This window comes from Octopus bimaculoides, chromosome 8, assembly GCF_046866305.1.
Source record: "Octopus bimaculoides isolate indiv1 chromosome 8, ASM4686630v1, whole genome shotgun sequence".
Taxonomy (NCBI): Eukaryota; Metazoa; Mollusca; class Cephalopoda; order Octopoda; family Octopodidae; genus Octopus; species Octopus bimaculoides.
In genome coordinates, this window is record NC_142935.1 from 75,957,245 (window position 1) to 75,982,514 (window position 25,270).

The 25,270-nt window shown below is 34.5% G+C and overlaps 1 protein-coding gene across 2 annotated transcripts in view; it reads left to right on the forward strand.

Moving 5' to 3' along the window:
* The window catches only part of LOC106869066 (Krueppel-like factor 6), a 91,784-nt gene that overhangs the window by 52,542 nt on the left and 13,972 nt on the right, over positions 1 to 25,270 (forward strand). For both annotated transcript variants that reach the window (XM_014914584.3, XM_052970172.2), the window contains exon 2: positions 14,560 to 15,121. In XM_014914584.3, the coding sequence (XP_014770070.1) occupies positions 14,560 to 15,121 (562 nt within the window). The remainder of the gene's footprint in view (positions 1 to 14,559; positions 15,122 to 25,270) is intronic.

Genomic DNA, 25,270 nt, shown 5'->3' on the forward strand with positions numbered 1-25,270 from the left:
ATGGATAGCTAGGTGGATTCAGTTGTTAAGATCTAAGACCAACATATATTTTATACACATGATATAATACATTGTATGTTAATTGTGAAATACATATGTAACTTTTTCCCAAGAGATGCTGAAACCAGCAGAACTGTCTGGAGTTTAATTTCCCTATGACACCTTCAGGGATTTAAAACAGTTAAGAAGGAAGAGTCTAATTAAGAAAACTATTTGTTTAAATCTCTTTTAGCATCCTTTGTTTCCTGAGGCCCACTGAACATTATTAATATAATGTTATCATGTACACACACCTTCGACTTCCATTGACTTCTGTCAACATATAAAACACTTTTCAACTTACTGAGAAACATCTGTTACTCTACCAACTATTAGAAATGGCTTCAAACACTCCTTTCCTTCACTCCTTTTATTTCTCTTCTTTCTGTCTATATCTGAAACCTCAATGGAACACAATGCTTCCTTCAAACCATGCTCTTAAAAAAAGAAATAAATACTTCAGCATTTAACTAATTACATTTCCCAGTTGTTTTCTTTTTCCTGTTTTTTTTAATATTCTTTGCTGGTATTCTTTCTAAATATTTCCACTATAGTTTCCTGAAAGTTCCTGTAGTTCACTTTACAGGATGTTAAGCCATTGACAGATATTTTTCATCTAGGATAGATTGTCAGTGTACTGCAAATTGAGTGATTTGGCCAGGATGGACAGAGCCAATCCTTTGACTTTATGGTTACAGAAGACTTAAACCCATGATCAGCTGGTGCCTTATCCACTTAGTTACTTTGCTTGTATAATAAATAAAACTAGAACAGTTGTGAAATATGTAGTAAATAAAATTTTTATACACATCACTGTCTTTTACTGATTTTTGATGATATCCTGGTTGATCAACTTCATTAGATATTGGACAACCAGTTAAGAGTTTCATATCAAGTGCTGCCACTAACATAGTTAGAGGAGGGTGGATGGGGCAGTCCTCCCCAGGCAGCACCACTTTTGGGTCTGCTGTATGCAACATGTATTTTTTGTGGTGCCCAGGCACAGCAAACTGAAGAGCCACCCCAGGTGGCACACACTCTAGCTACACTAGTGAGTGCTACTATTGGAATATGACTGTTTGTCCAAGGAATTGGACCAATAATCATATTCCACAAATAGTGCTGCTATGATACTTGACTCTTAACTGGTCATGATGACCTAGCTATAAGTAGATATCAAGCAACAGAAGCAACTTACTATATGTAGCAGTAACAGCAACATTAGCAAGTTTTTCTTAAACTTTCAACACTAACTTAAACTTTAGTAGTCTTACTCATTTTATTTTAACTTTTCAGTCTCAACTAAAGCCCTACAATTATTTCAATTGGCATTTGCATTGAATCTTAGCCCTGGTTCTATTTACTGACTGTGTAGTTGTTAGTGTGAAACAATCTATTCTGTTTGCATGAAACTCATAATAAACAAGCATTAACTATGAAACATTAACTATAATAAGTCTGTAAATTAACACCACTACTTTCTTAGTATGATTTTTAAACATTTTATATAAACAACTGTAGAATTTAATTTTCAGTAGTTATAAAAACAACATGAAAGACTAAGTTCTTCTTATGGTTGCACTCCATTAATTACTACATTTTAATTGGCTTCATACAGATGTCCACTTCAATATCACTGATGCTGATGACCCATTACATTTTCTATGATTAATTCATTATTAATATTTCCATATCAAATCATATTTATATTCTACTTAAGCTTCAACATCAATTGTATAGTCTAGGAACCATACACACATAAACATGCATGCATGCACGCACACACGCACACACACACACACACACACACACACACACACACACTCACTCACAAAACCTTCTTTAGGGGATTTTGCATCAACAGTACCTTCTTTCTCTCTGACCTTTATCTTCCTTTGGCATCCATTCTGCTTAACCTGAATAACAACCACTACCACTTACACTTCAAAATTTTTCCTATTTTGTCATTTTCATTGTTATCTTTTCATCTTTACTCTTAGTTTTATTTTTATTTATCACTTTCCCACTTCCTACAAACTAATATCATCAATTAGTAACTGTTAGTGAAACTGAAAGCTTTGGCAAAACTGAAATCTGCTGGGTAATGCGAAAGCATTGTGTCATTTTCATTAAATCATACATTATACTGTGTAAAATAAAAGTGTTGGATTAATATGGCTTCTGAAAGATTAGCATTTTCAACTTTTCCATGTAGAACATATCACAATTTTAAATCTAGATAAAGTACAGGTGGAATCTCTTTAGTCCAGCATTTCATGGGCTGGAAACCCCCATAGTCTGACATGTTTTGAATCTGCTGCTATTAGTTTGCAGATCTGCCACCAAGATGGCATTGTTAGGAACCTGGCTTGTTTATATTTGATCTCATTCACATAGTTGTCAACTTTCTCACCCATCCATTTTACTCTCACAAGAGAAGTTACATGAAATACGGGCATTCCTTCGAGTGTAGGGGCAAGATAAGCTCCACTTCCTTGTTCCACTTCATTTGAAGCTCCAGAACAACCGAGAAGACTTTTCTAATATCAATGGAGCATCTTTAACAAAACGCTTCCTTACTCACCTTGAGCTCATAATTGCTAGCTGTATCTCTTTGAGAAACTGCACATACACCACCAGCCTGCATCATCCACCAATAGAAAATATAAGCTTTCTTGTTGCCACCAGAAGTAAGCTCTGTTAATGAACTTCAAGCTTCTAACTGCTGATAAATGAATATACCATCCTAAATTTTGTTGGCCCATACACAAGGAAGGGCAAGATATACAACTGCTACTGCTCAGAGAGACCATAGTCTATGCATGTTGATCATGCAATCTGATTTGTAACTTGACATCATAAAATTGGTTACCTCCCCACTTGCAGCTGTTGTCACTAAGACATACACATCGATGACTAATTGAATGATTGATACTAACATCTTGTGGTATTCAGTGTAATGAAATAATGTCTCTGAATATACCATCCTGCAGAATGCAGATAAAGTGATGCCAACATCCTGTCTGCAACACATGGACTTAAAAATAATATAACTTATGTTGCTTTGATAGCATTAACAGCTACATAGCCTGAACTAATATATGTATGTATGTATGTAAGTATGTATGTATATATGTATGTATGTATGTATGTATGTATGTATGTATGTATGTATGTATGTATGAATGTATGTACTTATGTACGTATATATTCTTTAACTATCTGATAATGGTGGAACTGGCTGAAACTTCGAAGTCACTGTTAATACTATTCTTGTTAAAGAATAGATTTGTACTCTACCATATGTATGTATGTATTGAGTAATGCTTCAATTTAATGTAAAATTGTTTTTATCATAGCATAAAAAGCAAACATTAATGCACACACACACACACACACACACACACACACACACACACACACACACACACACACACACACTTACACTTCAATATGTGCAACTGTTAACACAGACATATTTTTCCTTTCCCTTTCTTTCCTCTCTCCGTCTATTTTCTCTCCTCATTCCTTTCTCTAGAAGAGCGTAGGCTCAAAATGTCATAGACTTCTTCCATTTTTCCTGAGTGTTAAACTAATACACCCTGTTTGTTGTTCCCTCACCTGTCTCTATCTTTTGAACCATATCTACACACACACACACACACACACACACACGTGAGTCATCTAAGAGATCATAAGTCAGGGAAAAGATGCACTCATATATCTATCAGTAGAGTGCGTATATTATCCAAAATGTATACAATTAAATATTCATCATGGTTGATCTTACCAGTTGGTTTCGCATAACGAATACCATGGAGTGCTAGGTAACAATCCAATTATATAACTTTACACTCATCAGAGTTAGCCGATGTGGAAGGGAATATGGCGACTGCTCTCTATTGTTGGACAATAAAGAGCAGTTGCCATATTTCTTTCCATATCAGCTAACTCTGATTATATAACTTTACGATGAGCATAAAGTTATATAACCAGATTGTTACCTAACAATCCATTGTATTCTTTACGTGAAACTGAGTGGTAAGATCAGCCATGATGAATATTTAATACTATACATTTCGGATAATATATTTATATATATATATATATATATATATATATATATATATATATATATATATGATCTCTTAGATGACTCACGTGTGTGTGTGTGTGTGTGTGTGTGTGTAGATATGGTTCAAAAGATAGAGACAGGTGAGGGAACAACAAACTGCCCCACTACTCAGTATCATTAGATGGTAACCGACATAAAGAAATAAGAGCTTTATTTGCATACCCTTAACGTTTTAAAAGATATATATATGTGTGTATATATATATATATATATATATATATTTCATCTCATCTCATCTTCTTTGCCTACTATTCTTGAGAGGGTCATAGGGGTGGAGTTCGCAAGAATGCCTTCCATCAGGTTCTGTTAGAAGCAACCATCTCCAGTTGATTCTGTTGGATCCCCAAGTGAGACTAACTGAGCTCATGGCTGTTATCTAACCATCTTTGCTCACGACTTATGCCTGGGTCCCCTGCTGGTTGGTTTTGCCTGTAAAATCTCTCCAGTGATTCTTTTCGGAGGCATGACTGTAGTATCAGAGTTGTGATCTGTTATTCCAGAGAAGTAGTGACTCTACCTGGAGTGTTTCTCTGATCTTCAAGCCATACATTCTATTAAGTAACATTACTCCAAAGTGGCCATCTCGGTCATTCTTTTGGTCATTCCACAAGAGTCATGACCATATGTAAGAGTGGGCACAAACACTGAATTAAAGACAGCAAGTTTGGCTTTCACGCCTACCTGCTTCTTCTGATGACCAAATATTGAAGCTGGCACATTACTGCACCAGCTCCTCTAAGTCAACCTCCTGCTTGCCATCATTCATGTAAACAACCTCAAGGGACTTGAACTTCACCTGCTCCAGTGGAACACCAATTTCATATAGAGTGCATTGCACGTGCTTTCTTGAGAGGATGCACGTCTCAGTCTTGATGGCACTGATTTTCATTCTTGCCAAGCAGCATTTGGCAGCAAACATATCATGTGCATGTCGGAGATATCTTGTTGGGTAGTACTATATTGTTTGCAAATTCCAGTCAATGGATCTTATATCTATGAGGTTCAATATTACTTCCAACCTGATTGCAAATGTCAATCCTGTCCATAAAGATTATGAATGGGAGAGGTGACAGTACATACCTTTGGTAGAGTCTGATACCTTCTTTGAATGGTTTTGATTTAACCCCATTTACCCAAACACAAACATTAAGGCATTTATAAAGAATAAGACAATAAGAAACTGTCCAATGATCCCATACTCCTACAGAAACTTCCATAACAAGTCTTATGGAATGTGGTCATATACCTTTTTGAGGTTTATGAAACAAGCATGCATTTCTTGATAAGAGGTTGTTGGACTACCATGGTTTCTTACCAAATTGGTGACTGGTGTGAATGAGATCACCAAAACCTGCAATATCGTTAGAGGTAATAAAGCCATTCATACTGCATCATCCTTCATGTGGGGTAATAAGGATATATTCAGGCCTTAGGTAGAGAGGCCTTTCTAAAAAGTATGTTGTAGTCTCCATCCAATGCTGTGAAAACTGGTCATGAACTTGCGACTTGTCATGAGAAGCATGCGATGGATACACAAAATTTATGGACCTTGAGATCCCCAAGAAAGGTTAAGAAGGAAGCAGACTCTGACAGTTGATAACTGGAATGTCATAACCCTTACAAGTAAGAAGCAGGAACTAGTGAAAGAGATGCTATTGGCTAGATATAGTTGGGATTTCCTCAACTCTAGAATTGGATGGAAGATGGAAACTCTGCTATTTAGGTGTGGTGCCATGAATGATTGCAGAGGCATGAGTGGGTATACTCACAAGTCTCCAGTTGTCGGAATGCGTTATGAAGTGGATCATGTTGGGAAAGAGGATTTACCTCTTGAAGCTTAGGTTGAAAGATAGGCCTCTGTGGGTGGTGCAAGTTAATGCACTAAACAGAGAATCCTGATACAAATCCTTTTTTGATGAAGCTACTGCAGCATTAGATGTAATTATGACCAAGTCATTTATCATAATGGGAGACTTCAATGGCACCAACCACCTGACATAGAAAGGAGTGATTAGTAGGAATGGTGATCCTAATCTAAATACAAATGGAGAGGCCTTATTAAATTTTTGTTCTAGTAATGGGCTCTCTATTATGAACACCTTCCAGCACAAAGACATCCATAAATATACATGATACTGAGGAGACCAGGGACAGAGATCAGTAATTGATCACTTTGATTCCATGCTGGATGTTCATGTCAAGAGAGGGGCTGCGCTGTCAACTGATCACCATCCAGTTGTCTGCAACATGAGATTACCTAAAACCAAGAAAACCCCCAAAACTGGCAGGTACCAGCTCAACCTAGAGGATAAAGTGGGAAGTGCTAGTTGATGAGGAATTCAGGACCAGATATGCAAATATGACTGCATCTAAATTCAGAGAACTCCCTGAACAAACAAAGGATATTGAAATGAAGTGGTGATGTCCAGTTGAGCAGTTTCTGCTTCAGCTACTAAATGTTGTGGGTGAAAGTGGCTCATTGTGGTGCTGGGTGGCAGGAAGACTCTCCTTGGTTCAATCAAGAGGTTAAAGATGCCATCTGAACAAAGAATGGAGCTTACAAAGCTTGCCTTAGGAATAAGTCCTTCTTGTTGCACTTGTGGTACAAGCAGGCATGAAGAGTCACAGTAAAAGTGTCCAAGGTTGGGACATGGGAAGACTTAGGAGTTAAGCTGGAATCTAACTTTAGATCAGCAAATAAAGTATTCTGGCAGACAATCTGCTGACTATGTAATAAGTTTATGTAAATAATAGAAAGACTAAATCAAGGAATGTTGTTTGGTGTAATCCGCTATTCACATCTTACAAACTAAATTCCTTGGAAATTCTTTGCAACACTGGATAAATATTTCCTACCTTAAAGTAAGTATGGAGAATTACTTGCCATAGAGTAAAATTTTCTTATTCAACCACCAGAAATTTGGCTGAAATTATAACAACACATAACAAAAAAGTAAAATGTATTACATAATTACTTCAAAATTAAGATTATTAAATTGTAGAACCAGTCTTATGATGAAATGTTTCCATAAATAAAGAAAAACATTTAAGTATTTCAGTAGTAAATAACACCTTAATTAGAATTGCCTTTCCTATGATCTAATAAGCATAATTTTTCAAAATTTTTTAGCATACATAAATAGCTAGATAACTAAATGTTGTGATGTAGAATTTCTATGTTTATTTGTTATTCTTTCATTATCTACCAACATTATTATAAGTTTAACTTTTTTTGTATGCACTTCATATATTATGAATAATAGCTAGATAACTAAAGGTTGTGATGTAGAATTTCTGTGTTTATTTTTTCGTTATCAACTGACGTTCATATAAGTTTAAATATTAAACTGGTTTTTCTTAGAATGTTATAATTCTTCTTAACATTCTTTTTGTATGCACTTATGTATTATAGATACTATTTCAGTTCATTTTGAATTTGACCTGTTTTGTTATTGTGGTAATATTGTGTTAGCTTATACAAATTATTGTTGGTAACATATGGTGTAATCATCAATTAAATATGTGATATTCTCCATTCTTGTTCCATATATATATATATATATATATATATATATATATATATAAAACAATATATATGTTGATGCCTCCTCATATCTGTATTAGAAATATTGTTCTTCAGGAACTTTTGTAGTGAATGTGAATATGTACATTTATAGCTTTTGCACAGAATATGTCAAATAAGTTGTAAATGTGCAGCTTTTGCATAATCTAAACCTGATGTCCCTTGAAAACCTTTAGAAAATGTATATAGCCTGTTTGTAAGTTCATACACATATTTATATGCATATATTTTGGTAATTTTGAATACATATACATGTATAACACTTGTGAAATTAGATAGAGCATTTATTGTAGAAAATTACATAATGTAGAATAATGACTATAACATATTGTGCATATTAAAACTAATCAAATCTGTATAATATTTGGGGAATGTTGAATATAATTTTCTTATTTTCCTATTATTTTAGCATTATTATTTATTTCTTCACACTCCCATTAGCGACTATATTCTTCAGCAATACCTCCTATTGGAAAAATTGAATATTCATAAACGCAAAGCAAAATGTAGTAATTCCCACATAGTTCTAACAGCTACTGTTATGCTGCTATACGAGTCATTGGAGATGACCCCTTCCTGAATAACTTGATTAACTATATAGATGAATAGACCATATCTTACACCATCAGATATTTTAAGCATCTCACCAGTAATTCTTGATGGACCATGAACTTTCCCTGTCTCATCCTTAATTGCATTATCTAGGATTGCGGGTCCCTCTGTTGCATTCACATTGGGAAGACTCCCTTTCTCCTATTCATTCTCCATATTCATTAACCATTCACTTCCATGGCTCTTTCTTCTAAGTGCAAGCATACCATTATCCATCTGTACACACTTCTCATCCACAACATCTCAATTCTCTCTGATACACTGTTTAAGCAATCAGGAACACCTGAGATCAAATAGAGAGTGTATATCTATTATGCATGCTATACACATTATATTTTCACATTATATCTTAAAATTTATCCTGGCTGGATAGGTGGTAATGTTGATGCGAAGGAGAATTGCACTTGAAATTTTGCAGTTTAACTTGTTGTTTGTGTAAGGGGAGAATGTTTCTTTCCTAATGTTCAAAATGTTCACTGTTGAAGTTATGATGTTTAATTTCTCTGTAATACAGAGATTGTAACTACTACCATGTGCCTTATATTTACTGGCCTTAGTACTGATGCTCCAGTTTATTGGGGTTGTCCACATCTCTGTTTTTAAGGCTCCATACCATATTAGACAAAGTGGATGCATGTCTATTTTTATTTAGTTACTACTGGTTGTTGGTACTTTAATTATGATATCCAAGTTGTGAATCTTTTATTGAGTTCAGTACTCCTTTCTAAGGTTGGGTATGTCAACCAAATGGTGTCATGAAAAATCAACTGTGTGGAACATCTTTCTTCCTAAACTGGGTGATTAAATGAGTGTAGTGTGTAAAAAGGGCTTACAAGCCGGTTTTTTGGGTCTGAAGAGACATATGGCAGTTCACTGGAATCATATCTCATAAAATAATCTATTCAGTTCAGTGGAAGTTACAACTTTTGTCTGTCACCTTTGCCTCAAATCATGCATATCTGCAGCATGACTGAATACCATAAAACCCCATGTAATTTACGCACTTTTTTCACAAAAACAAAAATAAACTTTAGTGGGTGCGTAAATTACATGAGTAGATCATTTCCAAAACTTATTTTAGAAATTTTTTTGTTGAAAAATGATGTACAAATGTAAACATTTGTATTGGAAGTTGACACATTTAATGTCAGAATAAGTTTTTATGGAAAAAATATAATGAAGTTGACTTTTATTTATGCTGGACGGTATAATGCTTGCTTTTTCTCTATAAATTTACTAAAACACTTAAATGGTTAACTACTTTTTGAAGTTTGACATTCATGCTGGTAATCATGGTCTGGGCTATATTTTACATTACTTGGAGTTTCTACCTATTTCAATGGAGTGAAGCAATTTCCTTTAATAGATCAGTTTTTCTCTGCTTAAGAAGTCTAGCTTGCATTTGCCTCTAGGAAGCTATTGCTCGCTTTCTCTGTGTTAGAACAATGAAATTCATCACCGCCGACATCATCGCCACCAGCTCTTACTGCAACTAACGTTGACAACATCATCATAATTCATCCTTGTGCCTGTAAACTCACTAAGTGAATATAACTTAGTGTTCCTACAGAAACTTTCATTTACCTTATATGATGTTTAATGTCGTTTCACATTCATGTTGAATTATGCAGCAATCGTATGTTCTCTTCATAGAACACTTGTAATGTACATATTACCAGTTCTTTTGGTATAGTAGATTTTTGATATTCTTATTTATATCTCCTCACAAACGTATATTCTAACAAGTCACTTTTTAAATTTTGCATTCCTCTTGTTCAATAAACGCTGAGTTAAACTTGCAAAGCTGTTTATTTTCTTTTGATTTTTAATGTTTATTGTAGCAGGTTACCAAACTATCAGTTTAGTCTCCTGGCTAAAACGGTAATGACAAATTTTTAAGTTTGCTTGACATTTTATAAGTGTGAAAGGGATTAAAATTTTGATTCTCTGTATCAAAGGTTCCAACAAGAATAGGCAGAAAATCAGAGCTTGAGATAAGATGACACTTTCGACCAATCAGAATTTTGTTTAGATAATCAGTTTGATCGGTCACCTTCCTCTGTTGGTTGAGTAAAGTGTCATCGAAGCTGATGTTTATTGGTAATTAAACTTCTTTTGCAACACTTGTGGATATTTATCAGCTTTGGTTTTTGTTGATAAGAATTATCAACAACTTTTCTTGTGATCCTGATTTGAGAAGACATACGGCAGTATGCTAAAGATTAGACATAATCTCTTGTTGGCAAGAAATGTAAAATAAAGTTTATCATAAACAACACAAACACTTCGTAAATTAGTAGCTTTTAATGTGATACCTGTTAAACAGAAATTATTTTTATTTAATGAAAATTTAATAAAATCTAATGATAAGTAAGTGAAATTATGCTAAATACAACTAAATTGAAAACCTTTTTCCCTGGTCATATTGGCAATTCTGAAAACTTTTGGGTGCAAATTTTACATGAGTAGAAGCTTTTTTTTAACAAATTTTATCCTGAAAATCACCTGCGTAAATTACACCAGTGCGCAAATTACACGGGTTTTTATGGTGGTTAACTGAGAGGTCATGGAAAGAATGTCAGAAATGCTATTGACAATGAGGAAGCTCAGAGAGACAGTATTCACCTGTAAAGATGGAGCAATCCTCATGTGTGTATGTTTGTGTGTATGTGTGTGTGCATGAATGTGTTTGCATGTACATATGCATATGTGTATGCATGCCTGCATACAAATGTATGTGTGCAATCTTGGATATAATTGCATCTGTGAACTGTATGTTTAGCTTACATATATGTTCATACATATAGTCTACATAACTGAATGTGCATGCATTAAATTACAATTCTGGAGTGTTTTACATATTTCCATAGCTAAATTAATGACTTGTAGCTAATTTTTTACTTAAATGAAGCCCATCTTCTCAAAATGGGGGTTGAGGCAGTCAGTTAAACAAAGACACAATCCTTCTTTGTGCATCATTCTCACTAGCATCAATGTCAACAAAGCTCTTTAGTCTCTTCCCTAGTATCAGTTCATGCTAAATATACACAACACCTCCTTAAGAATCAATACAAAATAACTGGCTATTAAACTACCTGTCAAGCCATCAAGCCTCTATTACCAACTCTTCTGGAATCTGTAATTTCCCAACTGGTGTACCACAAGAATCTTTTCCCTAAGTACTGTTTTCAACCTGCATGATATTTCTACACCTCCATAAAACATACTATCTCATGTACAGGTAACATCATACACACACCTTCCTAACATTTTTCATACACTGCTGCACAGCTACTCTCACCCTACTTAAATCCCCTTGAAATCCAGCTCCATAACAATAGATTTTAGGACAGGAGTAAACTGGAGTAAATTTTGTCTACCACGGGTGTGAATTTGCTGATTATGGTTTTCCACCTATATTTTTTTCTGTCATTATTTAAAAACATTTTTAAGCTGAAAAAAATTTGAAACACCTATTTTGAGAAAAAAATATTTTTACTTTTCTTACTATTTTGTATACTTCTTAATTACTGTGTGCTAATGGAGCGGTCTAATTTTCAGTTCTTTTACTCAGAATTTTTTTATAATATTGATAAAAAGAATTGTTCCATTTAAGTGATCTATTTTATAGTTTTTAGATGATGTAATTTCAGTAATTTAATTTTTTCTTCTTTGTAGGTTTACATTTGTCAAATTAATATTTTATTGACAGTACAATGCTCCTGTGACAAGTCCTGGTATCAAATACACATTTGTGTCACTTTCATAGTGTTGTATTCATTTAATCTTAAAGCAACATTGGACTTCAAACTAAACTGGAAGTGTTAGATGAATTTTCAGTGAAGACATTTTTACACATGTGCATTTTGACTGTGTGAAAGTTAAAGGACAATTAGAGCAGTTGGAGTGACTGGAAAAAATTGATAAGGAGACTGGTTTCTCTTTTTGGCTGGAGAAGGGTTTTCTATCTTTGAAGAATTCTTTAAAGGATAAGTTTTACTGTTGGTAGTACATGTTAGTGAAATTGATCACTCTCTTATAGCTGATGAGGTTAACTTTGCATAAACTGATATTTTGCTCTGTCAATTATTTATGCCATACTTACAAATAATGTTCTTTTTCTGATTTCTGTATCGTTTTATTAATTTAACTAAATGGGTTGATATGCTATCATTAACTTTTGTTTACTAATCAAATGGCTAGATCAGGAACAGAATCTAATCCTTGGTTATAGTTAGAGGAAATCTTTTTAATTACAGAACAATATTTTATTCAGTAAATTTTTCATTGTCAAAATTTATGTAAGTAGTTATTATTTAATAAGAATATTAACATATATACCTTTCCTCTGTCATAGCCTTGACCAAAGCCTTATGAGGGAATGATCAGCAGAAATTATATAGTAGCCTATTTGAAGGGTCTTTTCTTTTCTTAGGTGGCAGACTTAATCTGTTGCTCAGTTTTGCACCATCATCTGGCTCTTGGGAACCTTTAGTGAAGCCCACTCTGTTGTTAGCATTTAAATCAGACCTTGCATTTCAGCATAACTTCCTCTCTCACCAGTCTCACAGGTTCTAAAACATGTCACAAGCACTGCCCTTCTGCTATGTCATAAACAAAAAATGAACAATATATAAAATAATTTTCAAATAATTATGTTTTAATATTTGTGTCAATCTTTATGTTTCAGGATTTTAAACTGATCTACTTGAAACCAATCCTTATATTATATATGGATTCTTTGTTTTCTATTTATATTTGACACCCTAAACAACAAGGAGCGTCTGTTATTTTTTTTCTATCAAATGACTGAAATTTCACTTGCTAATCTCTCTCTAGAAACATGTTTTTAACAGTGTGTTGCTATCAGATTGTTGTATTGAAATTATAAATTGCTGGTATTCTTTTTTTTTATATAATTTATCAGTAGTTTGTTTTATATTTGGATATGCAATATATTTGTACATACTGAAGTTCATGTATGTATTTTATTGCTTGGGTCTCATTGGGGCAAAGTGGCTGATGCTGGTAGCATATGAAAAGCTCCTTTTGAATGTTGGGCTTCACGAAGGTAATGACCGAGACCATTGGCATTTTCTTGCTTCAGAAGAAGACCTATCAAGCCCAGTAAAATTGCAGTTGTGGCAGATACTGGTGTCATGCAATTGGCACCCATGCTGGTAGCATGTAAAAGCACCCATTACATTCTCAGAGTGATTGGCGTTAGGAAGGGCATCCAACCGTAGAAACCATGCCAAATCAGACTGGAGTCTGGTGCAGCCTTCCAGCTTGACAGCCCTGGTCAAACTGTCCAATCCACACTAGCATGGACAACAGCCGTTAAATGATGATGATGATGATGGTAAATGTTGGCCTTAAAGTACTAATTTCCCCAAACTGATGCTAGGAAATGTTTTTAAACAATACATTGTAATTAAAATTGAGAGGTGGATTGAATGTTTCATCAACTTATGCAATCTATATACATATCTACACATAACAAACTTTATTTAAGGAATATGCACATAAATGCAACTAGAATATTTATCAATTTAATAGATATATAAGCAGTTATTCAGCCTTGCAGATTTACACTAATCAACAACTTTTACATACATTTTATAAATGATTATCTATATTTTTTTTTTGTTACTTTCTTCTGCAATTATTGTTTAGCCTCATGGTTAACTCTGAGCAAACTTATGATGTCCAGCTATGAGCAGTCTGTCATATTTTCCATATAGTATAGTCAGGACCACATTATCCAATGAATCTTTTTTTTTCATGATGTGTTAGTGTGATTTGAGGGAAATTTGGCTGCAATTTGTAGCAGATTGACTGACCAGGTAGAAGCTTTCTCACTTGTATTATAATCAAATTTTGTATTATAGATGGTCACAGTTATATTTAATTGGATCTATGCTCCGACATCAGCTTTCATGCACACACACACACACACACACTCAACTACTACTGTCAACACCACCACCACCACTATCAACAACCACAAAGTATTGCAAATATTGCATAGAAAATAATTTCTTTAGTAAAATTAATCCTCCACATTAATTAATTAACTTTCTATTTCAAATAAATTCCCTGTTTCCTGCAAATTTTGAGATATTTAAAACAAAGTTTAGTTATTGTTATTTGATGTTAATGTTTTATTCAATGTTCTTTATATTTACAGAACTGTTTGGAAATGGAGCGATATTTAAAAAACGAACCAAAATTAACTGCTTTTAAAAATCTTAAATCTGATCAAAATTCTTTTGATGATTTTAATGATGAAGATGAAGAAGATGAGAATGCTGATAGCAATGGTGATGGTTTTGAAGAGATGGAAGACCTCAATTTGGAAGATCAGACAATGGATTCTGTTAGTGTGCACAGTTTTGAATCTTCTTCAAGTGGTGTGTCATGGGATAGCAATTTGAGTGACACACCAGTTTCCCCTCATAAATCTCCAAAAGATTCTATAATTGGAAGCTGCCTCTTAAAATGTCGGGTTGGACATAAATTAAACAATACTGAAAGAAGTGAAATAAAAAAAGTTGCCATGTACTCATCACCAGGAAAACAATCACGTTCATACTCTCTTCAACCAGGACACATTGCTCAAGTAATTCACCAATTTGAAAATGGATCAAGTTCAGACATTAGAAGAAGAATACACAAATGTTTCTATGAGGGCTGTAAAAAAGTCTACACAAAAAGCTCTCATTTAAAAGCTCATCTTCGAACGCATACAGGTAATCTATTCATATTCTCTTTGATGTGATGAGCACTATAAAATAGAAATAAACACTGGAAAATGGGGTCCACTATCTGGTTTTGGGTTAGTTGATGTTTTTTCAGTCTTCTTATGTTGCTAATGTCTTTGGAAAGGCATAGGTAACCCCCATCTCCCTGAACAGTTTTATTTTTCTCCATCATCCAGTGTGCAATCTAGTAAATTTGGTTTAATTCTTCCATTACTACTTTAAGAAGTTTATTGCTTCGCTGATGAGGTCAAAGTATATAAATCAATATAGAAATAATGTGTTATAGATTTGTATAATTTTGCTGTAATTATTTTGTGTTGTAATTTCTGTAAAATCATAAAAAAAAATATTTTCCATGTTGCTTGACTCCACTAATTTATGATGAAAAAACATCATCATCCCCCCCCCCTTCATTTATATTGTCTCCAACAGTGCTTGTTGCAGTCCCTTGTCTTCTGCTTTGTGAGGTTCAACATCCTTCTCCACTCCTCATGTCTTCCTTGGTATTCAACTTCCACAGATTCTTTCTATTTGGATTGCTTGATACTTATTTACCCAACTGTCGTCCTTTGTATGCATCATGTCTATACCAGTGCAGTCTACACTTGCACACTACTGCTGATTCCTCTCATACCAATTTTTCTCTGCATTTTCTATTATTTTGTTACTGCATACTAAAATCTTGCATCCAGTGGAATATGCTTGTCTCATTTCTTTCCAGCCTCCATGCATAATCCACATTTAATGATCATGATTTACTCCCAAGCAATATCATATTGTGCACTAACACCATACAATCTGCCCTTCACTCAGAGAGAGAGAGAGAGAAAGAGAGAGAGAGAGAGAGAGAGAGAGAGAGAGAAAGTCTGTTTGTTGTAAGCAGAGTTGAAAAGTCTCCGAACTTTTCTCTCCCATTCTTACTTCAACGGCTGTGCTTTCAGAACATATAACTTAAATATTAGTTTGGTCATCCAGATAAAAGAAGTTGTCAACTAATTTGAGAAAGCTTTCTTGGCATTTGAAACACTTTACTTATTGCTAGCTGCTGCTGTGCTACATAAAAAGTATTTCTTGGTCAACCTACCTGTGATCCCACTGCACTTCTTGTGCAACCATGGTTTACATCTGGTACACAACATAAAATTCCTGCCCATGCCTTCTTTGAATATCAAACTTGGCCACTTTCCAGGTGGCATGGTTTACTCTCAGTTAAAAGTTTCTCCTGTAGGTGTCTCAAAAAAGAAAAACAAAAAAAAAAGAGAGAGCATTGATGGTACCCCAACTTGGTATCTGAACTAATTCTCTTCCTAATTAGCAGCACCATAAATCTTCCTGTTACTTTTGTTATTTTGGCCCATCAGTTTGTAGTTACTCTTTTCTCTGTACCAGTAGGTGAAGATATTGCTATGCTAGTCATTTATGATAACATTTCCCCCGTGTTACTTGATTTACTATGTGAGCATTTAGTATGTATCTTACTTCAACAAATATTTTTAGTATCTCAACAACTTCCCTGATTATCCTGCTCCTTTCCAACCCTCATATTCTTAATTACACTTTTAACCTACCATGTGGCTGACAAATTTAATAGCCATTGCCTCTAATGCATCTACTTAGAGTAGTTCCTCTCTTTCCCCACACATTTTCTTTATTAAACAACTTCTCATAATAGTAATTTCAGGCTTTTTTTCTTGTTGGCATCAGTGAGGGCACATGTGCTACTACCATTCCATACACACTTTCCATCAATGACATCCAGATTACACTGACACACCCCTTTGTAATCTGAAACACCTCCTGCCTCTTATTCTTATAGCATATGACATTGGAAAACCTCTTAATTCTGGCTTCTCTACTAAAAATATGATATAGTTACTTGCTTCTCTCCTTTCTTCTATTCTTTGCAGGTCTTTCACTTTACTTTTATACTTTAATTTATTATACCACTCTGTCATGTCACTATTCACTTGACAATTACCTTGCTTCATCTGTAGACCTCTTTTGTGGTTTGCAGCAGTTTGTCTTTTAGAAATTCCCACTTGTCTTCTTTATTATAGGTTTCTATCATTTCCTTGCCATAGGCATTGCTTAGCACTTCTTTGAACTTACATAAGGCCAGAAGCTTGTGTATCTTCCTTGTCCAGATAATCATGGGTCTCTTCTAGCTCTTACCCTGATATCACTAATCGCTATTCCTTGTTGACTGGTACATTCTTCACCAATGAAAGAATTAGTATTCACAAGTTCTATATTCCATTTCCAGGTGAGTATGAAGTCTGCCTGAATGATAGGTGACTAATTGGTTGGCCAATTTGCTGAAGCTTGTGTTGCAAATTGTTTGATCATTTGCATAATAGAACTCCAAAAGCTTTTATTCCTCTTCATCCATTGTATCATATCCATAACCCATGTAGATTGAATTAACTGGTGTCGTCCAATGTGTCCATTAAAGTTTTTGCAGTATTCAAGTGTTGAGGAAGTTGTAATGACAAGGAAATATCTTCAACAATGTTTTAATAACACTAAGTAGTAATATTCATAATTTATAGCGTGATGTGCAGTTTTGTAAGATGTGTGTGAAATAAAGATTAGTTAAATAGTAAGAGAGAGTTGAGAACTGAGGGACATTTTTTCCAGCAGTAATTAGAGAAATATCTAACAAGAACCTAGAACCATGTGGTTGAGAAGCAAACTTCTTACCATACAACCACTCCTGCACCTATTGTTCAAATTTTGAAAATGTTTTGAAATTAGTCAGTAAGGATTGAAGAACAAATGAGATGCATGTATGTATAAATATATGCTGTAATCTTAGGTTGCAAGTCAATTTGTTAACAGTGTGTGTGTAAAATGCATGTGTGACAGCAATAGTGATGTAGCTGTTAAAAGTATTTTATGTGTGAAGACAGTCAGTATATAATGGATCAAAATTGAGATGCATAAGTCAGTCATGGTCAAAAGGAAAACCATACAGAAAAAGAGTTGAACAGTGGTTACATTCTTGCTGTGTGAGTAGCAAAGATGACAATAATGATGACAGTGGTGGATAGTCTGACAGGAAAGCTGAGATGAATTGCAATCTTGAACTTCTACTTTAATCATAGCCAGAGTTGCAAACAAAATTGCTCGCATGATGTTAATTTCAGATAGCTGTGTTCTATATAATTTGGCAATTTAAGAAGAACAATGAAGAAAGACTGTTCACTATGGTTCATCATGAAAGTGAAGATAACCTATCTGTCAGAGATGACAGTATGGAGACTTGTGTTTGTCTAATGGTTTCTTGCCTGTCAATGATGAAAACAATATGGTGGCTTGTGTCTGTCAACAATGCATTTCAAGTCTTTCAGTGATATTGTGTAAAAAAGAAAGACTTCAGGTTGTGTTTTGTGGTATTTCTTGCTGATGTTCCAAATTTATAAAGAAATATAATTTACATTTGGATTAATGCAGCTAAACATGTTTCTCATAGCAAGACTAGCTGAAGGAAAAGTTCTGTTTGAAGTGCATATTCAGTTGTTGTAAAGTGACAAAGAAAGATAAGTAACTTCAGGGTGTGACATGTATTTTAACAGTAATGATTATCTGTTCATATGATCATTGTTCATGCAATTTGTCAAGGTAGCTTAGTCTGTGCAATGGAAACAAAAGATGTGAGGGCAAAAACTTATACGAAGCTATGGTTAGTTGTTCTTTTCAGAAAGTTTGTAATGTGAAAGAAGCTTAACAGTAACAAAATCATGGCCTGTAGTGTTAGAAGCAGTGAACCATGTACTGGTAGAAGTTTGCAATAATCCAAAAAGCAATACATATATATACAGATAATTTAGACAGATATATACTAGGTGAAGAGGCATCTAAAAAACTTGCTGTACTGATATAGCTGACCTGCTGTTCTGCTGTTATATCATGTGATGCTGTGTCTCAAGATCTGTATTGTTTTTAGTCAAGGTTTACCAATTTTGACCTGAAGGTATATTGGTTTTGTATCTGCAGACATGGGGCACTGGTAATTTTTTTATTATAAGGTCAGGAATGAGTATGCCCACATCAGACCATCATATTTTGCCAGTTCAGTTCTTAGTTGGTGGTATGATGTCTATTAATAAGCTGCATGGCTGTGCCTCACTAGAAATTTTATTTGCTGCAAAATGTGCCTAAATTAGGCCAAATATATTTCGCAACAGTACAGTCAAAAATGAAATTGTTTCTTGAGTGGCTGGAACATCACTACTTGTTGGAACATCGCTGGATTCAAAATATTGAGGGATGTCATCACAAGTAACATAAAAAACTGCAGTAGATTAGTGAAGAGAAGAAATGAAGTAATTGGAATATGCAGCAAAAATATCAATACAAACAGGTAATGAAAAATAAGTTTGTCTTGGCCATAAGAATAGAAGAAGTTTTCAATAAGTGTGACAGTTTGTAAGAAATAGCAATCAAAAATCATAAATCTCTCTTTCAATAATTTATAATATTTGTCTCTCTCTCTCAGTATTAATGTATTGTGTAGGCTGCCTAATTTTCATCATTCTTCATTCACCAATTTTTTGGGTTTAAGTGCTGATGAAGAAGATGTAACGGACAAGTTGATACCGGATATGGTAATGTTAACCAAAAGCAGATTTAACGTTGAACATAGGTGTTGTAAGTTTAAATCCAAGGACACTATCCACTTTGTAAAGTCACCTACCATGATAATAGTCTTTGTTATCTATTATCAATGTAATGTGTGTAAAAACTTTATAAAAACAGTTCTTTTGCTCATTTGTCTGCCCCATAGTATTGCCTATGACTTATTTTAGTCTGAATTTCTTTACTGTCATTATCATTAATACACCCTGATTTATTCTGCAATGTCTTGGTTGTTGCAACTTATGGTCTTTTGCAGTTGCCTGTTGTATTCGGTAATGTTTTTGGAATTTCAAATGGAATCCTTTTATTCACACAATGGGGTAAATTGTTTTTGTTCCATTGACCATAGCATGGATATTCTCATAGTAGTCTCATACTGGTGATGCCACTTGTTTATACTACTGAAACCAGTGCATATACAGATTAGATCAAATGACCCATGGATTGAACCTATGCCCAACAGATAAACTGAAATACTTGACACTTAACCCTTTCGTTACTGTATTTATTTTGAGATGCTCTGTTTTTCTTTCAATTACTTTAAATATAACAAAGAATTTAGTAAAATAACTTAGTTATCATTCAGCTAGTTTAGGAACATAAATTGTGACTAAGGTTTGGTGGAAGAATTTAATTCAAAACTTTGTACTCAGAGCCAGAGCCAGTTTCAGTTGGGTTGGTAATGAAAGGGTTAGTTAGTATTTATATTCATTATGCTATTGTCTTGTAGGACAGTTAGGGGATGGACATTATAAGTTTCAAACCTATATTTTATGGTCTTAGGCAATGTTCTGAAAAGACAACCACATAGACTGCACATATGATTTGGACCACCAAGAGCTGCAGATAAGTTCTGATCTTTGTGGATCTTAAAATGATCTGTCACAAACTGTGCACACAAAAAGGTCATTGTCATTCACTTTCTCGATCGATTGTAACATTCTTCACTAGTTCTCTTTTCTGTCTTACACGCGTTAAACTGGCCTCTTCAAATGCTTTTGCTCGCCATCTGTCTGTCTGTCTGTCTGTCTGTCTGTCTGTCTGTCTGTCTGTCTGTCTGTCTGTCTGTCTGTCTGTCTGTCTGTCTGTCTGTCTGTCTGTCTATCTATTTATATATATATATATACATATATATATATATATATATATATATATATACATGTCTATATATATATATACATGTATATATAAGTATATATATATACATGTATATATATGTATATACACATGTATATGTATATACATGTATATATATATATATGTGTGTGTATATATATATATATATATATATATATATATATATATATCATCATCATCATCGTTTAACGTCCGCTTTCCATGCTAGCATGGGTTGGACGATTTGACTGAGGACTGGCAAGCCAGAAGGCTGCACCAGGCTCCAATCTGATCAAGCAGAGATTCTACAGCTGGATGCCCTTCCTAACGCCAATCACTCCAAGAGTGTAGTGGGTGCTTTTACGTGCCACCGGCATGAGGGCCAGTCACACGGTACTGGCAACGGCCACGCTCAAAATGGTGTTTTTTACATGCCACCTGCACAGGAGCCAGTCCAGCGGCACTGGCAACGACCTCGCTCGAATGATTTTCTAACATGCCACCAGCACAAGTGCTAGAAGGCGACGCTGGTAATGATCACACTCAAATGGTGCTATTTACGGGCCACTAGTACGGAAGCTAGACAGCTGCTCTGGCAATGAACACAGTCGGACAGTGCTGTTAGTGCTCCACTGGTGCAGGTGCCAGTCATCGAGTATGGTTCAATTACGATTTCGATTTCACTTGCCCCAACAGATCTTCGCAAGCAGAGTTTAGTGTCGAATGAAGGAAAGGTTGGCATGGGTGCCAGTCTTTGGATTCAGTTCGATTTCGATTTTAGATTTCAAATTTCAAATTCCAAATTCACTTCCCTCAACAGATCTTCGCAAGCAGAGTATTTAGTGTCCAATGAAGTAAAGATACGAATAAGTGAGCTGGCTACACTTCTGGCAGAGGTCACAGATTATGCTCTCACTTGCCTTGCCGGATCTTCTCACGTACTGCATATTTCTAAAGGTCCCGGTCACTGGTCATTGCCTCAGTGAGGCCTAAAGTTCGAAGGTCGTACTTCACCACCTCATCTCAGGTTTTCCTGGGTCTACCTCTTCCACAGGTTCCCTCAACTGCTAGGGTGTGGCACTTTTTCACACAGCTATCCTCATCCATTCTTGCAACATGCGCAATTGTCTCTCTTGCACACCACAACTGATGCTTGTTAGGTCTAACTTTTCTCTCAAGGTACTTACACTCTGTCGAGTATGCACACTGACATTACACATCCATCGGAGCATACTGGCTTCATTTCTTGCGAACCTACGCATGTCCTCAGCAGTCACGGCCCATGTTTCACTGCCATGTAGCATGGCTGTTCGTACACATGTGTCATACAGTCTGCCTTTTACTCTGAGTGAGAGGCTCTTTGTCACCAGCAGAGGTAAGCTCTCTCTAAACTTCTCCAGTTAACGCATACCACTAAATATTCAATAAGAATACAGTCAAGGTTAGTTATAATTGCCTCAGTAATATAGTGTCATAGATATTAAACCACAATAAGAGAACTATACATACTAACAAGTAACAGTAGTGGGAGGAATTCTTTATCTCTATCCAAGTATATCTGGCATCTAAAGGACAATGGTATAAATATTTCTACCATCAAGTGGAGCATTTTAGCAAAAGCAAGTGCCCATAACAGAAGGGGCACAAAATATAATCTGTGCATAACTATAAAACTGAGCATCCTACCTGCAACTAACATGCTAAATTCAAGAGAGAAGACATTTGCCCCCTGCCAACATGCAAAAAAGTTCAGTCTGCAAATATTTAAACATACTCCTTCCCCAGGACAGGATAGCAGCAACCATGAATGCAAATTTCTAATCATAGGGTCCTCACTTCATCCTTATCATAATAATGATTGTTACTGCCCACCCCATCATTATCCCAACTATTACTGTCATTGTTACTACCTACCCCTTTTGCCAGTGATTTCATTACTATCCTTATTATCACTAGTTGAACTGCTGTAAACATTGTTTTGTAACAATGTATTCAAAGTGATTATTTATCAAGTGTGACTAGTTTTTTTAAATGATTTTTTTTTCTTCATTTATTCATTGCTGTTCTGTAATTGTATATGAACATTTATAAATTGGAAATAATTTTAAATTAAGTAGATTCATTCCTGCAAATGTTATTATATGGTCACTAAACAGAATTTTGGGAATTTTCTTTTCATTAATGTGTTGTCTGTGCAATAATCTGGGTTGTTCAATGTAGTTTTCCTGACATCCATGACATGCTGTTACACAGATTAAATCCTTAGAGTTGCAAGTAAGTTTGAAGGTTTATCTATCCGGAAACTTGAACTCTGAGTCTTTAGTTAAATTTATGTATGTAGCACAATTTTATCTTCCACATGTTATCGGGAAGAGGATGTTGGAAACTCGTTCATGAATTTTCAAGCTAATTATTAAATTTTTCAATGTCTTGGGTTGTCTTCTGCTATTGATGATTTATTGATTTTCTAGAACTTTTTAGAATTTTTTGATATTTATATAAAATAAGCAAGTTTTTATAAATGTACTCAAATATTTTAGTACTTCAAGAGTACATTGTAGATACATATGGCACTACTTTTTTATCTTTCTTAAATCTTGAAAATATATACATTTTGCTCTTTCTATTCCATTTGTAATTAGACTGGATAGAAATGCTCTTTGAATAAATATGTTCTTTAATTCATCCAGTCTTTGATTATGTTTTGAAGGATTTGATACTATTGTGCCAATTCTTTTTTCAAAATTGAAAGGAATGTTTTTCATGTATGTTTAGGGTGACATGATATGAAGAGGAGGCTTTTAGTGGATTTGCTTCTATCTTCTCACTTGTTTTCATAATCAAAAATACTAAAAAATGGCACTTCCTTCTAGTTGAAATCCATCATAAATTCAATATTATGGTTGATGCTGTTAATGAGATTTTTTAAATTCCATAAGTTTATCAAGATTATCCTGCCATAAATGGAACAGTCACCTAGATAGATATCTTTACCATTTGTCCTTTAAATATGTGTAAAATGTGTTTTCAAATATCTAGCAATTTATCATACATTTTTTTCATGTTAACCCATGGGGAGTAACTTTAGTACCCATCTCTCTTCCTGATATTTGTCAGTACATTGAGTCATTCATTTTGAAATAATTGTTTTGCAATATGAATCTCAGTCCATCAACAATGAAGTTTTTTCAGTGTAATCTGGTAACTGAAATTGAAAGTGTTACTTTAATATATTCAGTTTTAGAGTTTTTACAAGTGTTACAGATTTATTTTGTTTATTTTGGATAGGCCATAGAAATTTCTGGTTTTGTATCTGAAGTTGCTAATATAATCAAATGTTACATTCTGGTTCTTCAGATGTCATTGCTCTCTCTTCTAATCCACTCTTTTGCTCACCCGAGCAATGGTACATGTCCTAGATTATTGAGTATTTTTTACACTTACACAATTACTACCCTCACCCACTTATGGACTTGCTGCAGTCATTACTCTCTCTGCCTATTTTCCCTCCTTGGTCAACATATCCTAGTCCACTAAATATACTCTACATTGACCAGTGTATGAAGCACCACCAATCCTGTACTGATGCCAAAACAGAAAGCTCATAAATCCCACTCACTTAAGTGTGATTTGAAGCAAAGTAATTACATTCTACTGTCTGTTCAAGAGAAAATTCCAATTTTCCCATAATATTCCCCAAACTTCCTTACTGCACAAATTGCATGCAGTGCAGCTACCTTGATAAGGTCTTCCAGCTCTAATAATAGACCAGGTAATCTAATAGGAAATATTCCTAGCCCTGATGTGATGGTTATAATTTGATGATGCAGTGGATGATTTGTTTTTAATATTAGAAAATGAGCTAACATGAGCTCAATATCACCTCTTGAAATCAGTGAAAGACCCAGTGCATATTTTAGTCAAATTCTGGTGCTTAGCATAAACAGTCATTTATAAACTAAGTTATATTGTAAGTAATGACACTTAGAGAGCAATTATTGAGTACTCTACAATTACAATTATTTGTATCACATGTTAAATTACCATCAGTATTGGTGTTTTATTATTAGTATTGTGATTCATCACACTATTATCAGTAATATCAATACTATTAACATAATTATTGTTGTTGTTAATATTATTATTTAGTCATTGAGCTGGCAGAATCATTGGCATGCAGACACAATGTTTAAAGATGTTTCACCCATCTTTATGTTCTGAGTTCAAATTCTGCCATGGTCAGCTTTGCTTTTCATCCTTTCAAGGCCATTAAACTAGTTACCAGTTGAGCACTGGGGTCGATGTTATCAACTAGCCCACTTCCTTAACATTTCAGGCCTTGTGCTTATAGAAGAAAGAATTAATATTATTATTGATATTATG